At 32.5% G+C, this 27,203-nt stretch overlaps 2 protein-coding genes across 4 annotated transcripts in view; both read left to right on the top strand.

Moving 5' to 3' along the window:
• The window catches only part of LOC139489619 (multiple epidermal growth factor-like domains protein 10), a 297,206-nt gene that overhangs the window by 97,748 nt on the left and 172,255 nt on the right, over positions 1-27,203 (top strand). The gene's annotated exons all lie outside the window — the stretch shown is intronic.
• Positions 20,286-24,567, top strand: LOC139489632 (uncharacterized). Its single transcript, XM_071276258.1, has 2 exons — positions 20,286-22,050; positions 24,433-24,567. Exon 1 carries the CDS (start codon positions 20,517-20,519, stop codon positions 22,035-22,037), a length of 1,521 nt encoding a protein of 506 aa, XP_071132359.1. The 5' UTR covers positions 20,286-20,516; the 3' UTR covers positions 22,038-22,050; positions 24,433-24,567.

Below are 27,203 nucleotides of genomic sequence, written 5' to 3'. Positions count from 1 at the left end.
AATGATTGCAGGTATGTCCATAGCAACCATTTACTTTGTATAGCATGATGTTTCAAGGTATTTCCACTGACGTTTCATAGAAAAATGAAAATTTAGAATGGACTTACCAATCATATGTTTTTGAAAACAGTATTACCTGCACTCTGAGTTGGGACCATTATGTTTCATTATGATGTGATTTTTATTTTTGTTAGTTACTCGAAAGAGTCGCAGAAGCTTCAACATGATATTTTAAGTCTTGGCTTCGTGTAAAAGAAACGAAAAAAGCTTTCAGAAATCTGTTATCTTACTGATTTTGTCTTTGATTCAATGACTTAGTAATGGAGATAGCTCTTTTCTGTATATATCAGTCAAATCATCTTCAGAATAGTGATATCACTTCACCGAGAGGTCAAAAGGTATATTGGCAGTAAAGTTTGTCGACATTTGCTTTTTGATTAAAACTATTGATTGATGATTTAATCAACCATAAGGTTCAAACATTTTTTTTAAAGTGTGAGATTTAAACAAACAAATGACTCCAAGCTCTTCAACTTTGCACTTTATTTTGGCCATTTTTAACTTTTTATTTTGTAAGTGGCACTGACGATTCTTTTTTAAGCGAAACGCGCGAATGCCACAAAAGCAAATGTCAGTCCTGGTATCTATATGATACACATTGGAACATAAACATTTAATTTATGATATTTAATGAAAACATATTAGATTTCAAACAAAACAGGGTAACGCTCAACCCCATTTACTTAAATTCAGTTAGGAAGTCATAATATGCATTACCTTCCTCTGAAGTAAGGGAGACATGAATAATCTTTGGGTATTTGATAGTTATCACAGGCTTATAATTTTATACACCAGATGCGCGTTTCGTCTACTAAAGACTCATCAGTGACGCTCAGATCAAATTATTTAGAAAGCCAAGAAAATACAAAGTTGAAGAGCATTGAGGACCAAAAAGTTGTGCCAAATATGCCTTAGGTAATTCTATGTCTGGGATAAGAAAGTCCTTTAACATTGAACAAAAAAAATATACGTAGAAATATTGCAAATTAGACAACAATCAACCGGAGACCAATTGGCCAAATGACCTGGGATTTGGTAACTTAATGTCAAAATATGGTCTTTAACCATGAGTGAAATCCATACCACATGCTGGCAGCTGTCTAAAGACTGAACACAACAAATAATTCCTTCTTTTTAGATTTTTAATTAATGTTCAAACTATTCCTCTGTGATTCGGGGCTGTTCAGACAGGTTGCTGCTTTCAAACGGTCAAGATCTGTGTAGAAGCTGCTATCTACCTGTAAACATAAAAACCATACTGAATTTTGTGAATGCTGCTGATGCGAACTAAATTGATTGCAAGGGGACTACAGAACCTGTTTGGATCCAAATAACCGTTTCAGACCAAAATTAGTTTACTATTGTGACTTTCCGAATTAGACTTCTTACCTACTTTGTACTTACAAGATCAACATGACGGATGCCACATGTTGATCAGAATACTATTATCCTGCCGGAGCACCTGAGGTCACCCCAAGTTTTGTTTTAAACAGGTGTGTATAGCTCTTGCTTTAGTTTCAAGTTAATTTATTTCTGCTTTAATATTTTGTGTCTGTTTTTTTCTTCCTTTGTGATGATAAAGTTTCACTTCTAAAATAAAAAAAACTTTTCTTTTCAAGGTTAGAAAATTAACATGACCGACAGTTAGCAAATTTGGTGATGTCATATGGTAAAACAAGAGTAGATTATTGTATGATGCTTTATCAACGTATTTTATAAGAGTTACTTTTGTCACATTTGAAGCAATATCTGCTAACCCGGATCACCTCAAAATACCCTAGGGATTGTGTTATCCAGTCCTAAGTTTGCTACGTTGTTTTTCGTGTACAGTAGTTTGTCTATTGGTATTTTCCTTTTGTTTCCCATGGTGTTATTTTTATTTCGACTTTTCTAGTTTGAATGTTCCTTTGAGATCTTTCGCCTCTGTTATTTTAAGTTTGGTGTATCATAAGCGCTTCTCTGTGTTTTTCGTCGTACAGTCGTAATGAACGCTTATCTACAATATTTTAAAAGTAAATTGTGTAAAAATACTTGCAAAACGCTGGCTCAAAAGTACAGAAGCGTATAAGGGCGATTTTTTTTTTATTCATTTTTTTCAAATTGTCGACTTTATCTTTGGCCTTTCAAACTTTAATCTTGGAACTATTAACGTTAATCTTGGAATTATCAACCTTAAACTTGGGAATTCCAATTTCAACTTTAAGACACTCATCAATTCAACACTGTTTCCCGACTTTCATTATCCTAGTGAATTTCAGAACTCAGAATCTCATGTGATTGGCTAACTGGGATCTCGCCTCTGCGTATCAGCTCACTCCAGATATGCTTTACTTTACTTTTTGTATGTGATTGATATTGAAAATATTGATGTATATGTCCCCGTCTTTCCTCCAACAATACGGTCAGATCCACGTTTAATGGTCACACATTTTCTTTAAATTTTGAAACTGATATAACTTGAAAAACTAACAGTATTATTTATTTACTCAAATGAAACAAACCGGGATGCGGTATTCAGTACGTAGGTGAAACTGAACGATATTTATCTAAACGCACAAAAGAACACCAGTATCGTTTTAAAAGACCCAATAAATTCAAAAGTATCATTTATCAACACCTTAAGAAGCACAATCATCCTATTAAATATTTAACAGTTCAACCTTTAGAAAAAGTAAATAAGCAGCCTGGTGAATCTCATTCAAAGTTTGTACGATCACGGAAAATAATTGAATTAAATTGGATTAAAAAATTACAGAAGTCTACCCTCTCGGTCTTAATGATAACATCATGGGAATTGGTAACATATCAAAAACCGATTCTGTTAACATTTTGGATATAGTTTCTAATTTTTTTCGTTAAAATCGTTCTCATGGTCGTAGGAAAATTCGCAATCAAAGAAAATTTCGGACCTATAATTTCTATTTTAAAAAACAACGGCAGACATTATCTGTAAACAAAGCTCTGTTCATTACCGGTTAATAAGTTAAATAAAATATTAGAGGATTGCAACACAATTTCATATAGCAGTCGTTAGTATGAAATCGCTCAAATTATAATGGCAAATTGTTATTCTAAACTATTTCCCGAAATTGATCACTCTGAAAATATCATCACTGACTCACTCCGTACTTTCTGTTTGAAATGAATAAAACGAGAAAAAGCTGACAAAAAATCATTGGAATCTTTTCTTGAATTCAGTAATGAACATAGTTGATTTACGTATTCAACATTTTAAGGAACATTTAACTCATAACAACAACAACAATAAACCTATTTCTCGTATCAAACATAAACTAAAAGAACTAGCCACGGAATTTGTTTTTGTCCCGGCCAATAAAGCTGCTAATAATATTATTATTGTTTGATGTAAATTTTACATTGAGGTTCTGGAAAAAGAAATCACCAATTCACCAACATTCCAACTGACTACATTTTTTGAAAACGACATATGTGACAAACATAAACTTTTAGCTACCTCTTTACAAGCAGAACCATATACAATGAAAGTCCCAACTATGTATTGGCTTCCGAAGCTACACAAAACACCTTACAAATATAGATTTAGTTTGTCTTTACGCCATTGTTCCACTACAAAATTGTCTATTCTTCTTACCAGTACACTTGGTAGAATCAAAAACCTGATAATAAATTGTTCAAATAAGGCCTTTTTGTCACCATCTTACGATGTTTATATATCCCAACTTGTACGATTCGCTCGTGTATGTAACAACGTTTTAGATTTTAACGAGAGAAATTAATGTAGAAATTATTACGCCAGGGTTTTCGATATCACAAACTAGTCAAAACATTAACTAAATTTTATCATCGGTACAAGGACATCATTCGTAAATATAACTCTACATGCAGACTTCTTATACGTTCAGGTATTTCACATCCAGTCTTGTATGGTAATATATTTATAAAGCACAAAAACGCCAGTATTCACCTCAGAAGCTAACCAAACTTTTAAATTGACTTATAAAGAAGGGATATAGGTACGATACTGTTGTCAGGTCATTAAAGATTGCATAATTTGGCTTTAATATTGATTCACTTATAGGGTCTTTGAACATCGGAACTAAACACATTTATTAAAAACCAGTTGTTGACATAAAACGGGTTGTCTTCTCATATATGTTATGATGGTATGATACTAAACCCCTAACGGGAGGGATTGTGCCTGATATTCATATGATGGAGACATAAACATTCAATCAGTGTAATAGAAATCTGGAGCTGGCATGTCAGTTAACTACTAGTAGTCTGTTGTTATTTATGTATTATTGTCATTTTGTTTACTTTCTTTTGTTACACCTTCTGACAACAGACTCGGACTTCTCTTAAACTGAATTTTAATGTGCGTATTGTTATGCGTTCACTTTTCTAAATTGGCTAGAGGTATAGGGGAGGGTTGAGATCTCATAAACATGTTTAACCCCGCCGCATTTTTGCGCCTCTCCCAAGTCAGGAGCCTCTGTCATCTATTAGTCTTTATTTTCAAATTTAGTTTCTTGTGTATAATATGGAGTTTAGTATGGCGTTCATTATCACTGAACTAGTACATATATTTATTTAGGGGCCACTTGAAGGACGCCTCCGGGTGAGGGAATTTCTCGCTGCATTGAAGACCTATTGGTGACCTTCTGCTGTTGTCTGTTATATGGTCGGTTTGTTGTCTCTTTGACACACTCCCTATTTCCATGCTCAATTTTATGCTATGGAAGCATATAGGAACCTTCCTTTTATATTTTTTCTTTTTTTTCTTCAAATTGTTGATTTTATTCTTGGAATTATTACATGTAACTTTACCTTGAAACTTTCAACTTTAATCTTGGAATTTCCAACTTTAAACTTGGAATTATCAACTTTAATCTTGGAAAAATCAACTGTTATTTTCATAACTCATAGTTTGTTGTGTTTCTCAATATAGACTTATTCTACTTATAATTCACGGCTAAATATTTAATAAAATGTAAAAGAAAAACAGGCATGTATCGGAAGTCTTGTATAGCTTCACGTAGCTAATATTTCTCAGAAATGAGTATACGTGGATATGTCAAAAATATTGGTAATAAGTTTGAGAGATTTTATATCTATATTACACTACTTTTTAATTTGTAATACGCACCCGGTCTCTCTCCTTCTCAATTTCATTCGATCTCCTTGCTATCTTTTTGTTAGCTTCGATTTGCCTCTTCCTCGCCGATTTTAACTAATTTCGCCTCGATTAACAATGATTAATTTGATGAGTAAATAAATGTTTTATTTTCGATAGAAGTAAGTTGGTTTGTTTAATTTCTTCATAATTCCAGATTATCATGAAGACGTTATTCTTGACGAAATACGTTGGATGTCGTTCTCATTGTCTTCATTGTAACAATGCGTTATTGTTTATGCAATATATAAACAAGTTGGATTAACATAAATATACATGTTCTAGTGTATAAAATTTCAACTCAATTGTGCACACGTATGCAATGAAATAAGAGTTCCATGTCTGGAATTGCAGATCATTTTCATCGTTGTATCAATAAGGCTACGTGTTTTTTGTTTGTTTATTTGTTTGTTTTTTTACTTCTTTTTTTTAGTTTCTACAGTTACAGCTGAAAACAAACCTTTACTATCGACTCAGTTGGGTATTTTCATTGGAGGTTTTCTACTAGGAATTCTGATGACAGCAGCTGTATGCGTTTTAGCCAGGAAAAGACAAAAACTACGGGGAAAAAAAGGTATGAAATAGTTCAACTACATTATCTTTACGACAAATAAATACGTTTTAGATACTCAATATATCAACAATACAACCAAGTATTTAAGTATTTATATAATGTTGCCCTATTGGGAACACTTACATGTGTACATATATGACCCTAGACAATAATAACCTTAACCATACTTGGTACAACTTCTCATCTATTCTTTTTGTTGGTTTTACCGCTCCATTAATCTGCATTTAAATTGTCTTTCTCAGTCTTTCTTAATCTTTTGATACCTTACAGTGACATCAGAAATAAACTTTTACACTCTGGAGTAAGACATTCAATGCATTTAGGGAAGAAATTAAAAATTAATCACAGTTTTTACCGAACTTAAACTTTTTTTGAAGTTTTCTTTAACATGTTTAAAGACAGATTGTTTAAAAAGGGCGTTGGATTGCTTAACACTTGATCCAAAACCGTTTCTCATTTGTATTTGGTACTGTTTTACTTTTTCACTAATAATAACATTTTCAACGTCTGACTATTATAATATTTTGTTTTCAATTAACTTCTTAAAACATTTCACTTGCCTGCATGGTGAGTTTAGCATGTTATAATAGACAACAACCTATGCACTTTTGTAATTCGAGTATTTACAAAAAAAAATCATATTTTCAGGGAAAGAAAATGTCATCGAAAAAACACAGAGGTATGAAAACTATACTAAAAGCAAATGTGATTAGTTATTTATTATAATTTTCTATTAGCAGGCGGAGCGAACGTCATTAACATGTTATTCAAAGCAATGAAAAAAACTTCCTATAATAAAGTTTTCCACTCAAATTGTTTGCACGTATTGAAATATTTTTAGTGAATTTGATTATTAAGAAACTAATAATTCAACTCCTTTTTTCCAAAGTTTAACTTAAATGGATTTGGCTATTATATCTAGGTCCTTTTTGGTCATAAACCTCTTCAACTGTTCAAAGCGGCATACAATGTAGAGTCCCGTTATTCTTTCAATCAATTTTAATCAAACATTACTTAATGAATAGCCAATTCAAAATACATATTTTTTTTCAAATTTTTCCTCAATTAAGCGATAAGAAATAGAAATTTAGAGGACTTAATATTTTTTCAAACGTAATCACCGGAACAGCTTTTGATTCGAAGGCATGTCCTTCCGCGTAACATTCATATTACAAAAACATAACTGGATCTGTCTGTAAACTAGTTAAAGGTATTTTGGTGTTCGCTTCTTGGCCAGCATTTTTTACAAATGTAGTTGTGGCTATCTTTATAGGCTGCTTATGACGTCTTATATTTCCATAAAAAAAATAATAGTCTTCTAGCTCTAAGTTGTACTGTGCAATTTTGTTTATCGTATGATTTACTTTTACGACCGATGGTGTTGGCTTTATTGGTCATCAGATAAATGTTGTTGTTTGTGTTTATTTGTATGTACATTCTTTTTTATGAAGGGGTAGGTATAGTATTAAATGTCAAAACACAGACTTCATTTTAAACTGGTCAAATATCTCAGGCTTATCGATATTTTTCGAGCCATGAGCTTGTTTCGCACTGAAACCAATTTAAGACGTCTATACTCATTTCAACCTTTCACCAATGTAACATCTGAATGTATTCCTTTCATGTTTTAAAAGTTTTTCGACAAATACAAATCTGTTTGCATTAAACACCATATATTCATAATACATTTGTTTTATTTTAGTAGTCATGAGCAGCAACACTATGATGATGTTCGAATGGAAAATATATCTACATATCAAGATCTCATGACACGCAAAACTACACATGACTATGAACATATAAATACAGCATGTGTCCGTCACTAAGCAAATACATGGTTTTGTTAACAAAAAGGTTGCAAACACCATAACAATCAAAAGAGGGAAACAGTCTGAGTAGTTACCAGAGTTGTCTGCGATTGATAAAGTAAAATATCAACCGCGAGTACCAATGTTTACATACTCTTCAAAAACTTCTCAGCTCCTGTATTTTAAACTTTTCCCGTTATACTTCGTAGTACTGTAATTTTGTGGCATTTACAGATTTTCAGTTTTAAGTTTTTAATCGTTAAAATCATAAATAAATGTTCAAATGATCAGTACAAGGTATTGAACATAATTATGTGTCAGATAGACAGTAAGTGAGTATCATCAACAAAATAATTATTATACAATTATAATTTAGTGTTCTTCATTCGAATGTGGAGATAACATTGTACAAATTACAGCTTACCGTTATATGTAAATCATTCAAATGTATTCATTTAACTAGACTATTGTTCTTAATTCCTGTGACATAATAATATAAAATAAAAGATGAACGCTTTTTTGTAAACTATTTTTGAATATAACTTAATTTTGGATGCAACGCGTCTTCTGAATAGCTGACAGCGTTTTGTCTATCAGCTCATAGACATAGTTGTCTCAGGTGAACGTGACATCATTAACGATTTGCTCCTGCTTAACATTGAGGTTATAGTTAAATTATAAGAAATGACTGTAATGTGTTTTCTGTCGAAAAGAAACATAAATGTTGTACACACTTAAAAATAACAAGTTTCGCGGGTTATTCAGTGTTTTTCCATGTTATGTTTTCAAAGAGCAATTTTTATTTTAAAGTCATTCCTTAATTAACTTAAAATAATTTTACACTATATGATAATGATATATATCTTTTCATTTGACCTGAAAAGCACTACTAAAGTTCTTTATTCATCACTAAATTCAATAAATGACAAAAACACATTAGAATATAACTGAAGACAATCAATGGCGAGCTATTGATGTGGAACAGGCCCCACCAAGATATAGGTATAATATTCCAAAAGGGGCATTAGGGTTTCCTAAGTCGCTTAAAAAACTGACAACACCATGGCAAAGAACCAAAAACTTCTTAAAAACCAACTCTAAACCAATAAGAATTTAAAATAATAGTGACGAAATTAATTTTTTTAAATACTAATAATACATGTAATAGCTTTACCTAAAACAAAAACACTCTTTAAATGCAATATACATGTATAATATAATGGCTTATTTTAAATGTGTCTAAATGTAGTTAAACGATGTGGCTTTATACAGAAACATTATAATATGAAAAACATTGTTCGAGGTAATAACTTCGAGAGGGGAAATTGTTCGATAGAATATGATATGTTTTAAAAGGAGAGTCACCGATCGTGCTCGTTATCATACACCAAATTTCGGATCGATTCATTAAGAAACAAAAGCTGCATCAAAGAAACAAATAAAGTGGAAGAAACAAACAATTGAGAACAAAAACAAAATAACTTTCCAGAGAAAAGTTGAAAGACCTATTTTTATCTCATTTCTAAAGGTTGTGCGGTTGCCATTATTTGGTAACATCCACTTTATTTGAATTTTTGTGGATGGTTGTCTTATTTGAAATCATACCTCATCTACTTATTAGTGTACTTATCATTATTTTCTGTCAATGATGATACTATTGAAATCAAACGGAAAGGTATCTAGATAACTGAAGTATTATCATGATTAGACACTTCTTTACAAATCTGTAGTTTTCGGTTGTTAAAATTCATGGTCTTTCATAGTTAGACACAAGAAGTGGAGCTATTGTCCAGTGAATATTCTTCGGAATATTGTATTTCAAAAAAGTATATATATCCAAGGTAAATTAGAAATATCAATTATATTTATTGGCGCTTTTAGATTAAACCAAACATTGACGATGTTGTTTACTATTCATCATACTAGTTTATGAATGTGGTTTGAAATTGAAAGATTTACATGATTATGCAAACTAGGAAATTATACAAAAATCTATAAGACATGCATTTTTGGTGGCCTCATTGCGACTTAAAATGAAAAACAGCAATTCAACCGCTGTTTCCTTGTGTTTTTCCTGTACATTTTCTGAAAAAAATATCGAACTTAGCAACTTTAAAACTAAGACGGCGTGCACAAAGATGACGGCAACTGTAAAATGCACGTTTTAAAAAGTTTTATACAACCGTGTTTAAAATATTTCTGAATAAGAATAAGAATAAGATTTTTTTTATGAGAAAATGATGAATGCATGCCATTTAAATCCATATTACTAATAAGGTAAATTAAAATTTAATTTATAAAGCATGAAACGGACATATAGAAAACGGCAAAAAATACGGTGTAACTTGTAACATTAAATAAGCATAAATAAGAGTTTTTGACCCAAAATTATACAAATTCAACATATTTTCCTGCATTTTCGTATAATAGAACTGTTCGGACTCGGACTCGGACATCACACTAAATTCATAGCAAAAAAAATCAAAAAAGATCATGGTAGATAAATCTGAAATGATCTTTGTAATGTGTAAGAAGTAGTAATTTGGAAGGACTAATAATCGAAATGGAAGAATCGGTATGAAAAATGTGTAATTGCAATCTTTTTATTTTCAAAATAACTTGGTATTCCAAATGTGCATAACCAGAGGTTTAAAATTATCTGCAAAATATGAATGATTCGATAGTCCAGACTGAACACCTGATTTGTTTTAATGTCCAGCTATTATGTTACAATCTAAAGAAATTACGTTTTAGCGCTATTTTCTGAAAGGGGTCCACGACATAATCGCTAATCATTTCCATTTCTCTGCTCTGAGCACATATTTATCTATATTTCCAGAATGTGCATCAGCTGCACTTTTTTGTTCGAGAGAAAAAAGAAATATGTTGAACGTAAATATTTAAAGTTAGGTGATAGACTAAGTGTCCAGTGTTTTTGTTACGCGCTTATTTTCTGGGGGAAAATGCTGACGTCGTAAATGATTTTAGTACTTTGAAGACGTTACGTTTGTGGACTCAGCTTTGTGCACGCCGTCACAAAGTGTCCTAACAAATGACCAAATCAACAGCTCAAACACAATGAACGTGTAAAAGCCATATTCCTGACTGGATACAGGTATATATTTGTGTACAAAATGGTGGATTAAACTAAGTTTTCTAGCTAGCTAAACTCTCATGTGTATGACAGTCGAATACAATTGCATTGGAGGGATGGGTGACAACATAAACAGACATTAAAGTAAAAATGTAACATGTGGATGCAACAGTCAAAAAATTATTATTATCAAAAACTTAATCATTAAAAGAACGAACAACTTTGTCACCAAGGAAAAATGAAAATACATGTTAACTCTCTTGTGTCATGGATGAATACGCCATATATTTTGTGTTTCTATTTAAAAACGATATTTGGAGATATTTCATGTACGTGTACATGTATGTTAACTGTATAATATATGTATAAGGTACACATAAATGTACTTGCCAAACACAGCTATGGTTATCTGTTTTGAATTCTTCATCCAATGCAAAGTTTAACAAATAATGTTGAATCAGCAACTCTCAAAATGTGTCCCTGTAAGGGAAATATGTTCCGTTGAAATTGACACTTTCTCCTTACATTTAGTACGATTGTTTAAATAGAGGATAGAGATGCCAAGGGGTAAATCAATATCGTTCTATAGAGCTGACGTCATTGTCAAAACAAAAGCATAAAAGAACAGGATAATTAACATAATTAAACAATATGACATATGGTGTAGCATTCTATTGTTTTCATTGGATATGACGATCCCCTGTTACATATCTGAAGCCTTGTTTCTATTTATACGTATATTGACGCTATTTTTCTATTTATTTGTATATTAGTGTTCAATATAAGAAATCCGTTACTTTATTTATTTGTGTATTGGCGTTCAATATAAGAAATCCGTTACTAAATTTAGATTAATGACGTCATGACGTCACATACATGTATAACAATCACGGAGGACGCCCAGCAGTAAACGAAAAGAAATTTGCAAGTTTATTAGAAGGATTTCATGTTAATGCGAACGCTGAGAATAGTGAAAAGCTAACACAACAAGCCTTAAAATTGTTCACAGAATATTGATATTTTTAATAACATGTTATTTTTTTGCAAAGTACAATTTAAGAATACACAGAAAGAACATAAAGCGCCATTTTAATTTTTCTAAAACATAACTCACATATGTAATATAGAAATTAAGGAAATTAACGCAGTAAAGCGTTATATATTGACCTGTAAATTAAATTATTTGTTTTACTTACTTCATGTAGAAAGCCGAAGATAACAAATTGAGTTGAGATAAATGACAATTCAGACTAGTCGAGTAAAGATCAATACAGATGAGTACAGATATAGGCTATTTTAGATTTTTACTGGTTTGTAGTGTAGTGTTAATCTGACGTTTTCACTATTTCCTTTATTTTTTATAATTTTAATGATAGGAAATACAAACCCGGAAATATCGTATTAATTGGGAGATATATACTCTATGCAAGCATTGCTAGACTATTGCTTCATAGAAAAGTAAATTTCACAATTGGGAAGCTGAAATCATTTCTTTTGTCGTAAAATTTGTTTTCAACCGACCCTCATTGTCAATTTCTAGATGTAATTTAAGATATGAAGTTGTATCTGTTGTATCCTCTACTTCAATGGGACAGGTGCGTTCAACATAGTCACCAAATGTTTAATTATTGAGTGACAAAACATCATATATATAGCGGAAAGTAAAGTTAGATGCAATTGCTAACTTTTTATCTTTCTGCCTAAACAGTTCCTGTAAGAAGTCAGCCTCATAAAAAAAAAAGTCTGCAAGAAGATCGATTGACACCATTGGTTCCCTTTGGAATGCCGACAGTCTATTGAAAAACATGTCCTCCAAACGTATCAAACATGTTGTCAATCAAGAAACTAAGAATCTTGATAATGTTTGTTTCAGAGAATTTTTTATTTGAATCAGAGTGATTCTTTACAAAGTATGTTGGTCATTCTTCTTTTTTGAAACAAAGAATCATACATTAAGTTGCACAACTTTTAATTCATTAGTTTTTCTGTTTTGATTTAATTAGTTTGCTTTTCGGTTTCTGAAAATTCAATGCTTTGAGTTTGAAAATTGGAACTTCCAGTATTCTCTTGAACAGCTTGATATTCGTTCAGATAGTCGATTATACACATTTTCAAATTCATTAAGTGATCTCTAGTCTCTAGATACTAAGGTTGGGAGTTTAAAAACCGTTGAACTTCTATCTTAAATGACTAGGATTCTAAGTGTTCCCATCCAACCTCAGTGGTTCTTTACCGACATCAATAAAGTCATTACCCACAAGATATGAGAAACAAGTTATGAAGGTGGCGATTAATATTTACAACCAATTAATCAATATGCAGGTTTTGCACCCATTGATATTCCATAATGATACACATTATTACATATACTCAACTTGTTATTCGAAATTCTGTATTTTAATAAATAGAGGCAATTGTCGAAAAAAAGAAATCACCATTTCTATTCATTAAAAGTTCTAAAATATATCCTAAAAATTCATAGATTCATTTATTAACTTAAATGTTGTTTTAGAAATATAATGTATTGTTATTTTTATGTAACATCTTTCTAACAATGATGACGTTATATCTCAATATGCTTTCTATAATAATGTCGTAACAGGTTGAATATAGTTAGTGAAATTCGCAAACTGAATGTTTAATGAAGGCAATTTAATTTTAGTTTAGCACACCTACCTATTTTGAAATGTTGAATACAAATCTATGCTTCAATAGTTTCAATTATGATATGTTGTCCATTTTGAGTTAAAATTACATGGAAAAACTAAAAAGAAAATTACATCCGCATACATGTATGCATTGTTTAGAGACATTTCTATAATAAGGTACGTTGTTCTTCACCGTGTAATTCATCATCATTTATTGAGACATAAGGGTATATCCATGTATGTTTTTGAAAGGTTTGTATTCATCGGAAGATAAAGATAATTCCTTTTGTTCTTAATTCATGAGAGTTAAATAAAAATATTGCATACATATATCAAAAGTTAATTTGTAACTAACAACTACCTGCTAGTGTGTATATATAATTATCATTTTAAAGCTTCCTGTTTTTACACATCGGTAGATATTGAACAGGTAAGTTGAATTAATAATGTTACCCGTCAGTTGTATATTTGTGATCTAAACCCATAGGAAATAGATTTTTATTGAGGCCAGCCTTATAAAAAAAATGCATCCTTTGATGTTAGATTTCTATTAAAAGATGAACAAATTGTACGATTTCTCAAATAGGAGGCTCTTTTATTTGTATTTTCCATTGTTTGTCATCATTACATTTTGATATAAAGACAATATGAAAATAAGGAGATAAACAAATACAGAGATACAAGTTCACTACACTACGAAAGGGCTACACTACGAAATATACATAAAAAGCAATACTTATATACAAAGAAGTCACAGCAAAAGGTACGTTTTATATCCATAATTAACACATGCACATATTCAAAATGAGTTATTCTTCATATATAACTGGTCTAAAACTTGGTTATTGTCATTAAATACAAAAAGACAGACGTAGTATATCTAACGCACAGAAAACTTTTCTTTCGACTTCATTACCAAGTTATTAGCATTGTCGATGACCACTTGTGAATGACTTTGAGTGTTGATAATAAATGGAACAATCTTGTTCTTGAAAAAATCAAAAACATATCTACACGGCTATGTTTATTACATAAGTTTAGATATAATCTTATTCTTTTAAATTTAAATTGACTATATTTAACTGGCAGACGACTATAACTAGAGTATGGTTGTAAAGTATGAGATAACTGTGTTGTCGCAAATTCTTCACCATTAAAAAAGAACTTCAAAGAAAAGTAACAACTCGTCTCTTTTGTTATTGCAACAATGCAATCTTATTTTTGAAAAAGGCTCGGAAACTTTGTTTGATAGAAGAAACCGATGAAAACTTTAGTTATTCTACAATATTAGTCATGGACATGCTACTTATTATTAACGAACACTTATACCACCTGCTGAATCAACTATGTATATGCAATCTCTCAATTAACACTGACCCAAAAATATCATTTCGTACATTGAAACAATATTTCCGCAATACTATAAGTTAGAAGGAAATCGATTAGTATATAGAAATGAAAAATTTCCCGACGTGAAAATTTCCCTCAACCCAGAGCCCATTACACTATCATGTTGGAGAATGTAAGTCAAATACTCTGTGCACGAAACTTATAATCAATAATATAAATTATCAAAGCTATAAAATGTCATTAGGACATGTCTGAGCCCGTTTTATGCTGAAATTAGAGTTCATTTTTTTTTTCGTAAACTAACCTTGTCCCGTCTTTAGATCTAGCTGTTTGATAAATCGATAAAATAAATATAGACTTAATCTCAATGTTTCCTTAGAGAAAAAAGAAAGTGAACGATTTAACCCTTATATATCTTTTGTTCTTCCGTATGAATATAAATGGTTTAGTATGTTGGAGAATATTTTTTATGACGTAGGATTGTTATCTATTTGGGGAATTTTCTACCTATTTGTGTAGATTTATAATTGTGTAATTATGCTGTTGCGTGTCTTTATGCTTATAAATTCTGACATATTATATTTAGGAGAATACTATCTTAGTTGTAATAACTTGTGTTTGATTCTTTTAGCTACATGTAAAAGTAAATACAATATGTCTAAATAAAAAATGTCAACAGTTTACTTCATGCATGCAGTTATTGGACGCTTTCTTAAAACTTCGTAGAATGGTAAGCCTGTGGATGAAAATTGTCCAACATAATGTGTTAAAAAACGCTTTACCAGTTTTTTAATACTAGAAAATAAATACCGTATAAAGATTAATTTTTTTGTCATTTTTTACATTTAAAAAAGCCGAATCGATACCATGTTAACTTCTTCGTTAATTACAAAACTGTATTCACAATCGCTTTTTAAAAAACTTTTGACTACGTGTAATGGTATGCTAAACGTAATCATTGTATACCATTTACAAACTTTTGATTATACTGTAGGTATAGTGAGACAAAATTTTGCTAGTTAAGCTAACTTGGCTTAAATGTTATTGCATTAAATAAAGTCATAACGATATTTTAGTATGACGTCAACATTCACTGAACTAGAACATATTTCTTAAGGGGCCAGCTGAATCGCACCAAAGGGATTATTTCGCGTTGATAAAGATTTATTAGTGGATAATGTCCACTCCTTGTTCGGATTGTTGTCACTACATATATTGGTATTTTTTTTATTACAAACACACAAGTGTCCTATTTTGTGTTATCGCTGTTATTAATGTTACTTTTTTTTCTTAAAAAATTGTAGCTTTTTTCACAGATAAAAGCAAATTGTCTGTAACGGTACAACAATTTCAGCAGAATACTTGGTAAAACTTTAAGAAAAGAACATTCGCTAAAAGGTAAAGATTTGAAAATCAAATCATTTATGCATTTAACATGGAAAAGTTTTAAAATTTCTTTTCAAGAGCGTGTAAAAGATGCAAATTAACAATTTTTTGATAAATAGGTGTTAAAATTTTTATATATTTAAATTCTAAAAGCTAATTGTCTTCAAAATTTTAATTCTTAAACAAGATGTTTTTACATCAAAGGATATTCGCTACTCTATTTCAAAATAAAAAATATTAAAAGATTGTTATAAATTTATAGTATATAAATAAAAGAACTAAACAGAAGGAAATAAAATGAAGGGTCCCTATGCTGGTCAAATATTTTGAAAAAATAACAAGGATTTTGTAGCATCTCAAAATATGGCTTTTTAAAATATATGTTATAAAATTGTGAAAAGAAACATATATTTAGGAACTACCGTTTAGTGTGCAACCAGGGGCGGATTGAGCCATTTTTAAAGGGGGTTCCCAACTCAGGAGATAGGGGGTTTTCAACCATATGTCCTCATTTAAATGCATTGATTATTAAAAAAGGGGGGTTCCAACCCCCGGCCCCCTCCCTGGATTGCCAAGTTAGAATCGCCGTTTTGTGTAAGATCAATAGTTATCAAAGGTACCAGGATTATAATTTAGTACACCAGACGCGCGTTTCGTCTACGTAAGACTCATCAGTGACGCTCATATCAAAATATTTATAAAGCCAAGCAAGTACAAAGTTGAAGAGCATTGAGCAAATGTTGAGGATTCAAAATTCCAAAAAGTTGTGCAAAAAACGGCTAAGGGAATCTATGCCTGGGATAAGAAAATCCTTAGTTTTTCGAAAAACTAAGTTTTGTAAACAGGAAATTTATAAAAATGATCACATTATTGATATTCATGACAACACCGAAGTGTTGACTACTGGGCTGGTGATACCCTCGGGGACGAAACGTCCTCCAGCAGTGGCATCGATTTTAGACTTAGAATAGAGACATATGACTGGGATCAATTATGTTACCTTCAAGTAAAGGAGTCTTAAAAGTATTTTGTATTCCAAAAAAATGCTAAATATTTGTTCGCTATTCGAATTTCCTAAAATGTGTTTTTTCAATATCTTGAAACTACTTGTAGTGAACACTATTAGTAATTTCTTATGTTCAGGCTATTAAATTTAAGAAATAATCAATTTCTATTGTTATGAATAACAATAGACTATGTTTTCGGTATGAAAAAACAGGGTTTTCCATAAATCCCGCTCGTCACACCCTGTGGTCAAAATCTATTGTTACTTGTAACAAATGATCTATTCAATTTCCATGTGTTTCAGAAATAGAAACTATGAAGTAGAAAAATAGAACTTAGGTGTAACAATATTGCAGAGTCGGTGTACAAATAAATGACCGGTTTCAGTTAAAATCTATACTGATTTTCTTTATATGATCGATTTCTCTACACATGGTACATGTAGTATGTCGTCTTTTTCATGTTAATTATCATTTGACATGTTTCACCGGCATTAGGTTTTATTTAGTGGTATTGTTACGGTTAAGGGTATAAGCTTTAGGTTTGTACATACGACTGTATCGGGCTACTCAGTAAACACTCATTTCTATTTTCGCATTCGTCGTTTAATGTTAGCCAACGCGTATACAAAGACATTTGATGAACATTGTGTATACTTATATATTGTTATTGTATGTAAATATTGTTAGTAAGGTCACTGGAAATAATAGTATAGAGTTCGTCTTCATTGTTTGACCATGGGGGGGGTCCCTTGACTGAATGACTGTTCCCACCTTCTGTTTATCCTTATTTCACACGTTCCCGCTTTATAACCTTGTAATTTTATTAGCGCAAGGCATGACTATTGCAACCGGGGCCCATACATGCTAAGAGTATGCTTAGATAAGTCCCGTTTGTCCATTTCCCGACTCGACAGAATGTCAACATTCCGATCGCCGCTTTTTGCATCACAATGTTTATTGACGTCAGTGACCTAATGACCTGAGATCAGCATCCAATCAGCATAACGTAATTTGCCTACCATCTCCATAGGGGCACGAGAATTCGATGGGACAGAGATATAAAAGCGAGTGCACAACAGTCTTCAGATAGACTGTGTCCCGCTACCAGGGCAGTCACTCCTAATACCAAGGAACTTACCAAGGTAAACCAAAAATGCCGCAGTCGACGCAATGCTATTGTATGCATCCCCGTTGAATAAATGGACTTAACCATAATTGACCTAGATGTTTTACTACGTTTACTACGATGTTGACAAACGATTAACGTACCGAAAAGGGGGGTCTCTGTATATTTTATTAAGTGTTCTGTTGGGTTTTCATGTGATTTATACTTGGAATAGTATTGAATGTTTTGTATATAATAAATTGTGAAGCTTTATTAATCTTGTTATCTGTTGTACATGTAATTACTTAATAAGTCAATGTTAATGAGTTTCTATGCTACCATATTTAGACCAGTGCCTTTAATGTTTTGCCTGCTACGCTACCATAGTATTAAGCATTTTGCCCGCCTCTCTACCAGTATTACTTAGTTTGTAGCTCGACACCAGAGTTGACAAATCTATATTAGAATTTACCAAGAATATAGTAATCAGTGTTAACCTCATAATAATACCTTTACTTTTGAGACACCCCCGATCCGTAACAGTATGATATCAGTTTTATACGACTGCAAAACAGTGTTTAGATATGATATTATTGTTTTTTGTCTATTGTACATTTTTAAATCCATTTCTAACTTAAGCAAGTCCAACAGCTCCTGAAAATCAATTATAATCGGTACACCTGTACCGCAAATGATGGATCTTATGTACACCAGTAAGTACATAATATCGACTTTCCCTAAAACAAATCTTGAATTAAATTAGTAATGCAAACGATAGTGCTTTTTTATTTATTTCAGGATAATATAAGTTCTGCATGCCGAATTATAATAGCGCTGAAATGTTATTAGTGATACTAGTCCAGACAACTGTACTGTTGACCGTAGCTCAAAGTAAGTTAATATTTTGTAACATTGAATGTATGATGTATATATGTCAATCATATACTTGTTTGTATTGTGCTAGTACACGTATTCACCCTGTAATTTTAGTACACGACCTATATATAACTAATAATTTAAACATATTTTTTTATAGTAGATTGGGAAACAAGTTTTGCAACTTATATTAATCCCTTTCTACTTTGCGGGTGCGAGTGCTGCCTTGTAGCGGCATTAGCCTCCTCTTTTCGAAATCTGCAAGGGTGTCTTTAACGTGCAAGAGATATGGCTCTCTCTTAACACGGGTCAGCCATTTATTGTCCCCTTCCGACGGACTATCATCGTTTCCTCAAGACCATACTCGCAGATGGTGTCAAGGCAGAGCCGAAAATTGAGTTATATAGCTAATAATTCATGTGTTCCAATTTTTAGATAGTCATTTTTTTTACATACAAGGAACCCTAGGCTTTTTGCATTTCCTACTTATTTTTTTTCATCATATATTGTGACGATTTTGTGCTTGCTTTCAAAATCATAAATACATCATGTATTTTATTGTTCTTAAACATCATTGCCTTTCAAATTCGGTTTTGAACGTCCCTAATGACAGGCAATCAAGAAAAAGTGCTTCGATGTGACAACATTTATTTAATATTTATTTGATTTTTAATTCTGATCGATAACCAACAAGTATTTTATATTTTTTTCTCTGATTTTTGTTTGATGACTATAACAGATATTTCTCCATGTATTCAGAACAACAGAAATCTCGTATATGTTTGAATATACACATTATATGAAATTCTTTACCCAGAATTGTTATAAATTTATTAAGGAAATAAGTGTGGAAAACTATATATTACAGAAATGAATAAATTATATGCAAAAACTTCCTTACCAAATGATTTGAATAAGCCCTTTATTTTTTAAACTGTAGTCATTTTCTGGCTTAGACTTGGAAATGTACGTTCTTGTTCACAAATCATTATCAAGTTGAACACTCACTGACACTTAGCCAATGTAAAAAAGAGAGTGTTAAACTAGATAATTGGATAAAGAAATTTTAGAATATTTACTCGTTTCTATGAAAGATGGATGCGGCTCATTTGACGTTTTGCGTTTGTGCAAATAAACGTTTGTCAATTACTGCCCGCCTCTGTCAGTCATCTCGTGTTTGTGTTCTGATTGAATAGTGATTAACAATTTGAAGATTTTAATATTACTTGTTACACTTACCTGATATCCTTACATTATGGATTATCTTTCCGGTATTTGGTCACATCTCGCTCAAAACGCTTGACTGATCAAGAATTCAAACCTCTCGGTGAATCAGTCCAAGCGTGAGAACCCCTTCAGTATTCTTTCCGGCGAAATCCAAAGCGGTCACGTTTCTTTATTCGTCAGAATTAACGTGTCTAAGACACAAGTTTTTGCAAATTAAGTTTTTCGTATGCGTGCAAGGATGACGGAAGCTACCGTTCATCACACGCTCAGTGAAGACGAGGTATTTTCTACTGCCAGCAGTCCAAAATCATCAGTGGCAGGGGATGCTCGGGATAAAATGGCGGAGCCAAAAGCCTCGAGAAAGACCAGTTCCCGTAGGTCCAAGAAAAAGGACGAGGTCGAGGAACTGAATAAGAAATGGGAAAGCCGTTTCTCACAGATAGAAACCAGGTTTGATAATTTTTTTGATTTATTTAGTTCAAACGATGGTATAAATATAAACAAGGATACTGTCACGTCAGGTGAGCAGAGACCTTGTCAGAATCAATCTGAACAAGATAGTGGCTCTTCAGGAGCGCACAGACTTGTTGAGGATTCTAACCATGAACATTTTCCAACAGATTCAGTTCGTGAAAGGGAAAATGATGATGTTGTATCTTTGGCACCAGGCCATAGAGAAAGACATGACATAGGTTTACTATCAGAAGATGAGTCTTCTTTAAAAAGTGAAACTGATAATCCTCAAAAATCTTCATCAAGATTCAGTAAATATGTGAAGGGTAATGAAAGTGACTCAGATGAGAACAATAATGATCACTTAAAATTTGGGGATGATGTTAAGACTAAAAAAGAGACAAGCTCTGGAGGTCTTATTCTTGACAAAAGTCAAATTGATATTTTATCTGGTTCTTGGAGGTGTAAAAATCCAGAAAGGTTAACAGCCTATAATGATGAATATAGACACAGTTTTCCTGTTCACGAGAAAACTAGTGATATTTTAGAAGTACCTAGTCTAGATAATATGGTACCTGATTTATTAGTGAAAAAACATGGTGCTAAAGCTTATTCAGTAAGCCAGAAAAGCAATTTATACAATCCTTGTTTAAAATCCCTTGAAAAGTTGGCGTATCAAGGCCAGGTAGCTGCACGCATGGGGATAATTACTACAGCATACACCCAACAAGCTTTGGGCAATTTGTTAAATACTTTGTCAGAAAATGAAGTTAATCTAGACAAATCTATCCAACTTGTAAGAGACATATTTGCAATGTCTACAAAATCTTTGGACCAAGTGGCACGGGCTGGTGCATTTCACCACTTAATTCGTAGAAAAGCTACTTTAGAGGAAACAGGTCTTAATGATATCAAAGAGCTTAAGCATCCACTTGTATCATTACCTTTGACAAAGTCAGGTGTCATTGGTGACAATATGGAACAAACTCTTAAAGACAGGGTTGACAAAAATAAACAATTAAAAGAGTTACTGCCTGAATTACATGTGAATAAAACTTTTTCAGTGAAAAGGAAAGCTACAGGCAATCAATTTTCGAATGATTGGTCTAAGAAACCAAAATTTGACAATGCACAAGGTTCTACTTTCACAGGTGCAAAGTCTAATACACAGCGTACAGTGCAAAGAACTAGTACAGTAACAAGACCAGATAAAGACGACAAGAGTTCTAGTACAACGAACAATTTTCGTCGCTTTAACAACCCATTTCATGCCAAGGGGCAACAAAAGAAATGACTATCAGATCAAGGTAAGCAACTTTCATGTTCAAATGTTGCTTCCAGAGATACCTGTAGGGGGTCGTTTAAGCCTATTTCTAAAGGAATGGACAAAAATAACAAACGATCAGTGGGTTTTATCAATTATAAAAGAGGGCTACAAACTGGAATTTCAACAGTTTCCTCCAAAAACAGGAGTAAAAATAACTTCTGTTCCTGCAAAAGATTTAGAAATTTTACATTTAGAAGTAAAAGAACTTATGGAAAAAAGCGCTGTAGAATATGTTCCGCAGGCGGACATTTTAAACGGTTTCTACAGCACATTTTTCCTAGTTCCGAAAAAAACAGGGGACATGAGACCCGTTATAAATTTAAAACCCCTCAACAGGTATCTCCGAAAACAACACTTCAAAATGGACTCTCTATCAACAGTTTTGAATGTAGTAAAACAAGGGGATTGGGCAATATCTCTCGATCTAAAGGACGCATATATGCATATCCCTGTATTTCAAAAACACAGACAGTATCTGAGGTTTTGTGTAAAAAACAGCCCTTGCTTACAATTTTCAGCTCTACCGTTTGGTCCAACATCAGCTCCTCGAGTTTTTACCAAAGTAGTATCGGTAGTAGCTGCACATTTACGAGCACAAGGCATCAGACTAGTAGTATACCTGGACGACTGGTTTCTAGTAAATCAATCATCTCTCATGTTAGTCCAGGATCGAGAGATAGTGTTGAATCTTCTGGTAAAGTTGGGTTTCATAATCAATCTAAAAAATCCTCTTTAACTCCAACACAGAAAATAACATATATAGGTGCATTATTCCATCTGGATTTAGGAATGGTAATGCCAACACAAGAAAGAGTGTTGAAATTACTAAAAACAGTCAAAGTAATGAACTTGAAAAAACATGCAACAGCCAGGGATTTTTTACATCTACTTGGAATTATGGCTTCTTGCATAGAGATGATTCCCTATGCAAGACTTCATATGAGACCAATTCAAATTTATTTGCTGAGTCATTGGCGCCCCACTTCTCAAAATCTGGAACTGAATGTTCCAATTACACAATATCTAAAATCTCATCTGATTTGGTGGTCAGATACAGCCAACATTACAAAGGGCAGATCTTTACAACACTGGGAAACTCATGTGACCGTAACAACAGATGCTTCTACATCGAACGGTTGGGGTGGTCACATGGATTCCCAGATAGTCCAAGGGACCTGGTCAGATATACAGAAAACTCAACATATCAATTGTCTAGAGTTAGAAGCTGTACTGAAAACAATACAACATTTTCTTCCTCAGTTGAAAGGGAAAAATGTACTTCTGCGATGCGACAACTCGACTGTTGTACAATACATAAACAAACAGGGGGGCACCAAATCAATTCAGCTTTGTCAAAAAACTTGGGATTTGTTGAAACTCCTAATAGAACACAAAATTCAGATAAAAGCAGCACATATAGCAGGCAAAGCGAATGTGTTAGCAGATCTTCTATCACAGACAAAAATAAGACACACAGAGTGGTCTCCTCAGGAGACTGTAGCTCAACAAATTTTTGTCAGGTTAGGCAGACCAATGATAGATTTGTTTGCGTCAGCGGAAAATCGCAAAGTGAAAATATTTTGTTCATGGTTTCCACACCCGGAAGCATATGCAATAGATGCTCTGTCCATACCGTGGGACAATGTAATCGGGTATGCATTTCCTCCGATCTGTCTAGTACCGAAAGTGCTTCAACACATGAATCGGTACAATTGCCAGCTAATTCTAGTAGCTCCTCATTGGCCGAGGAGACACTGGTACCCAGAACTGCTAAAAATGATATCAGATTATCCCATAAAAATACCAGTTCAAAAAAATCTACTACATCAACCAAGAACAAAAATATACCATCCAAGCTCAGAAATATTCAGTCTGGTTGCATGGCCTCTATCAACAGAATTTTCAAAAAGAGAGGCTTTTCTAAAGAAACTAGACAACTCATGTCAGCTTCTTGGAGAACAGGAACTCAAAAAGACTATTCTAGTAAGTTCAAAAAATTCTGTGGCTGGTGTAGTGAAAGGGAAATTGATCCCTATTCTGCCTCTTTAACAGAAACTGCAGATTTTCTTACAAGTCTGTATACCAGTGGTCTCCAGTATAGTACGATTGGGGGCTACAGATCTATGCTATCAAGTGTTTTACCACCAGTCGAAAAAATACCAGTAGGTCAACACCCATACATTATTCGCTTATTGAAGGGTGTTTTCAATTCAAGGCCTCCCAGGGTCAAACTACTTCCTGAATGGAATTTAGATAAAATACTTGAGATGTTAAAGAAAAAGCCTTTTGAACCAATGAAAAAGGCTGAACTCAAGTTTATCACATGGAAAACTGTATTTTTAATTGCTATCACTACTTTCAGGCGTTGCAGTGATATACAGGCCTTACGTTTGGGAGATGGAAATATATCTGTACATAGCAGAGGAGTTTATTTTATTAGAGAAGGATTGTCAAAACAAGACCGTCCTGGACATTTTGGTGCTAAGATTTTTGTACCTGCCTTTGAGGCAGAAAAGCTTCTTGACCCTAAAAGGGCATTAACTTACTATTTAAAGAGCACTGACAATTTTAGTGGTGAAAACAGACAAGATAGTAAATTGTTTTTAGCAATTAGTAATCCACATAAGCCAATTTCAAGTCAAACAATTTCATCATGGATTGTGAGTACCATTCAGATGGCATATAACGACAAAAAGAAATCTGTTAAAGCTCATTCGACAAGAGCTATTGGTCCTTCTTGGGCTCTTTATAAAGGTGCATCAATGAAGAACATCATGGAAGCTGCTGATTGGAGCAGGGAATCCACATTCACTAAATTTTACTTACGTCACATAGACCCTCATGTTTTATCGAAGTAAAAAAAAAAAAAAAAAAAAGAAGAAAAATACATAAAATTCCAAAAAAAAAAAAAAAAAAAAAAAAAAAAAAAAAAAAAAGAAGAAAAATGTGTACAGTTTTTAACTTGTAATATAGTTTGTACAGTGTTGGAACTATTCATATCCGACGAGATGCGATGCAAGTTTTTAAACCTTTGTGTGTGAGATGAAAAAGACATCTATTTAATGTGTTTACAGTCAAACATTTAGACTTTGTATATAGTGTAATATAGTGTACATTATTTGAACAAAACCGCTTGAGTTGGGACTGCTTTAGAATCTATGGATATCCATAGTGTAAGGATATCAGGTAAGTGTAACAAGTAATATTAAAATTGTACAATTTTGTTCACAAATTGGAATTTTGTGAACGTAGTTACACTTACCTGATATACTACCCACCTCCTCCCCATTAGTAATTCTTTTGGCAATCTGTTTGGATTTCGCCGGAGAATACTGAAGGGGTTCTCACGCTTGGACTTATTCACCGAGAGGTTTGAATTCTTGATCAGTCAAGCGTTTTGAGCGAGATGTGACCAAATACCGGAAAGATAATCCATAATGTAAGGATATCAGGTAAGTGTAACTACGTTCACAAAATTCCAATTTGTGAACAAAATTGTACAATTTGACGATCTATTAAGTAACAATTCGTAATTTAGTATGCACACTATTTGCTGAAGACAACTGGTAACACTTGTCGGTTTGATTTTATTTCTGTTTGGCAAAACTAAATTCCAACGCAAAATGAGCATACGATAAACACGTACAAAAATTAAGTTCATTTCAAATTGAAGTATAAATCTGAATTAAGTTTTTAAATTCTCTATTTTTAGTTGATAAATTCACTACGCTTGACTTGAAAATCAGACCACAACAGTTTTAAAGAGAAGTTAAAATATGAAATATCTTCCTATGCACAAATACCAGTATTCCAAATAGGTTTATTTCTCATTAATGTTGAATGAAAAAGAGCAAAAGTTTGAAACTTAACTGGGTTAAGGATTCGTAGAACCTTGAGTAACTAACATCGTTATCAATATTCGGATGGCGAAACATTGCAGTTTGTTTTGCACAAAGATACCGTTCAATTTATATGTATAGATTTTCTTTTTTGTAACCAACAGTATAAATTTCAACAACCATTTCTTTACATTTTTTTTCATAGGTATTCTGGTAAAATAAATTATACTTATTCACAATGTATCTAGAGTACCGAGTATTATTTGATCTCCAACTACTACTCTTCTTTCCACAACGTATCTAAAAGATAAGAAAATTGTAATTATTGTTTTAATTCTATAAATCAAAGTGATATGCGTGTGCAATTAAGGCTCATTTGAACCTGATGGTGTTAGTAGTGAAGGGAAATATATACGCATAATATAGTATAAAAGCTCACAATACTCCAATCACAAAATTAACCGTTATATATATATGCTCCCAATATCCCTACTACAAATTAAATCGTTTAATTAATGCACATATTTTCATTTTTACACTTAGTTCCCAGTGATAAAACGTATTCGTGGAAAACAGGCCGAAAACATGTTTCATTTGAATGATCACGAGGAACACTGAATTGAAAAAGCCGTATAATTTCTGCATGTTTGCTACGATTTTCTATATTTACCTTCAGCAGGAAAACCAAAACCTAAAATTGAAAATGAAATACGACATAACTAAACTAAAGCTAAATGACCAAAAGGAATGAGAACAATAGTTAAGGGTAACTGTTTGAACGACGAGTAAGACCCTTTAAGGTACCAGGCTTATAATTTTGTTACGCCAGACGCGCGTTTTGTCTACATAAAACTCATCAGGGAGGCTCCGATCAAAAAGGTTAAAAATCAAAACAAGTATAAAATTAAAGAACATTGAGGATCCAAAGTTCCAAAATAAATTCAAATTACGGCTTAGGTAATCTATGCCTGGGTTACGAAAATCCTCAGTTTTTCGAATAATTTTTACTGTTGCAAACAGTTAATAATAAATAATTATCAAAGGTACCAGGATTATAATTTAGTAAACCAGACGTGCGTTTCGTCGACATAAGACTCATCAGTGACGCTCATATAAAAATATTCATAAACCCAAACAAGTACAAATCTGAAGAGCATGGAGGATGCAAAATTCCAAAAAGCTGTGCCTGGGATTAGAAAATTCGAAGTGTTGTAAACAGGAAATTTATAAAAATGACCACATTATTGATATTTATACAAAATTTATACAAAATGATTATACAATTGATATTCAT

Source organism: Mytilus edulis, chromosome 1 (assembly GCF_963676685.1).
Source record: "Mytilus edulis chromosome 1, xbMytEdul2.2, whole genome shotgun sequence".
Lineage (NCBI taxonomy): Eukaryota > Metazoa > Mollusca > Bivalvia > Mytilida > Mytilidae > Mytilus > Mytilus edulis.
Note: the sequence above shows the minus strand (reverse complement) of the source record. Positions and strands in the feature narration are given on the sequence as shown.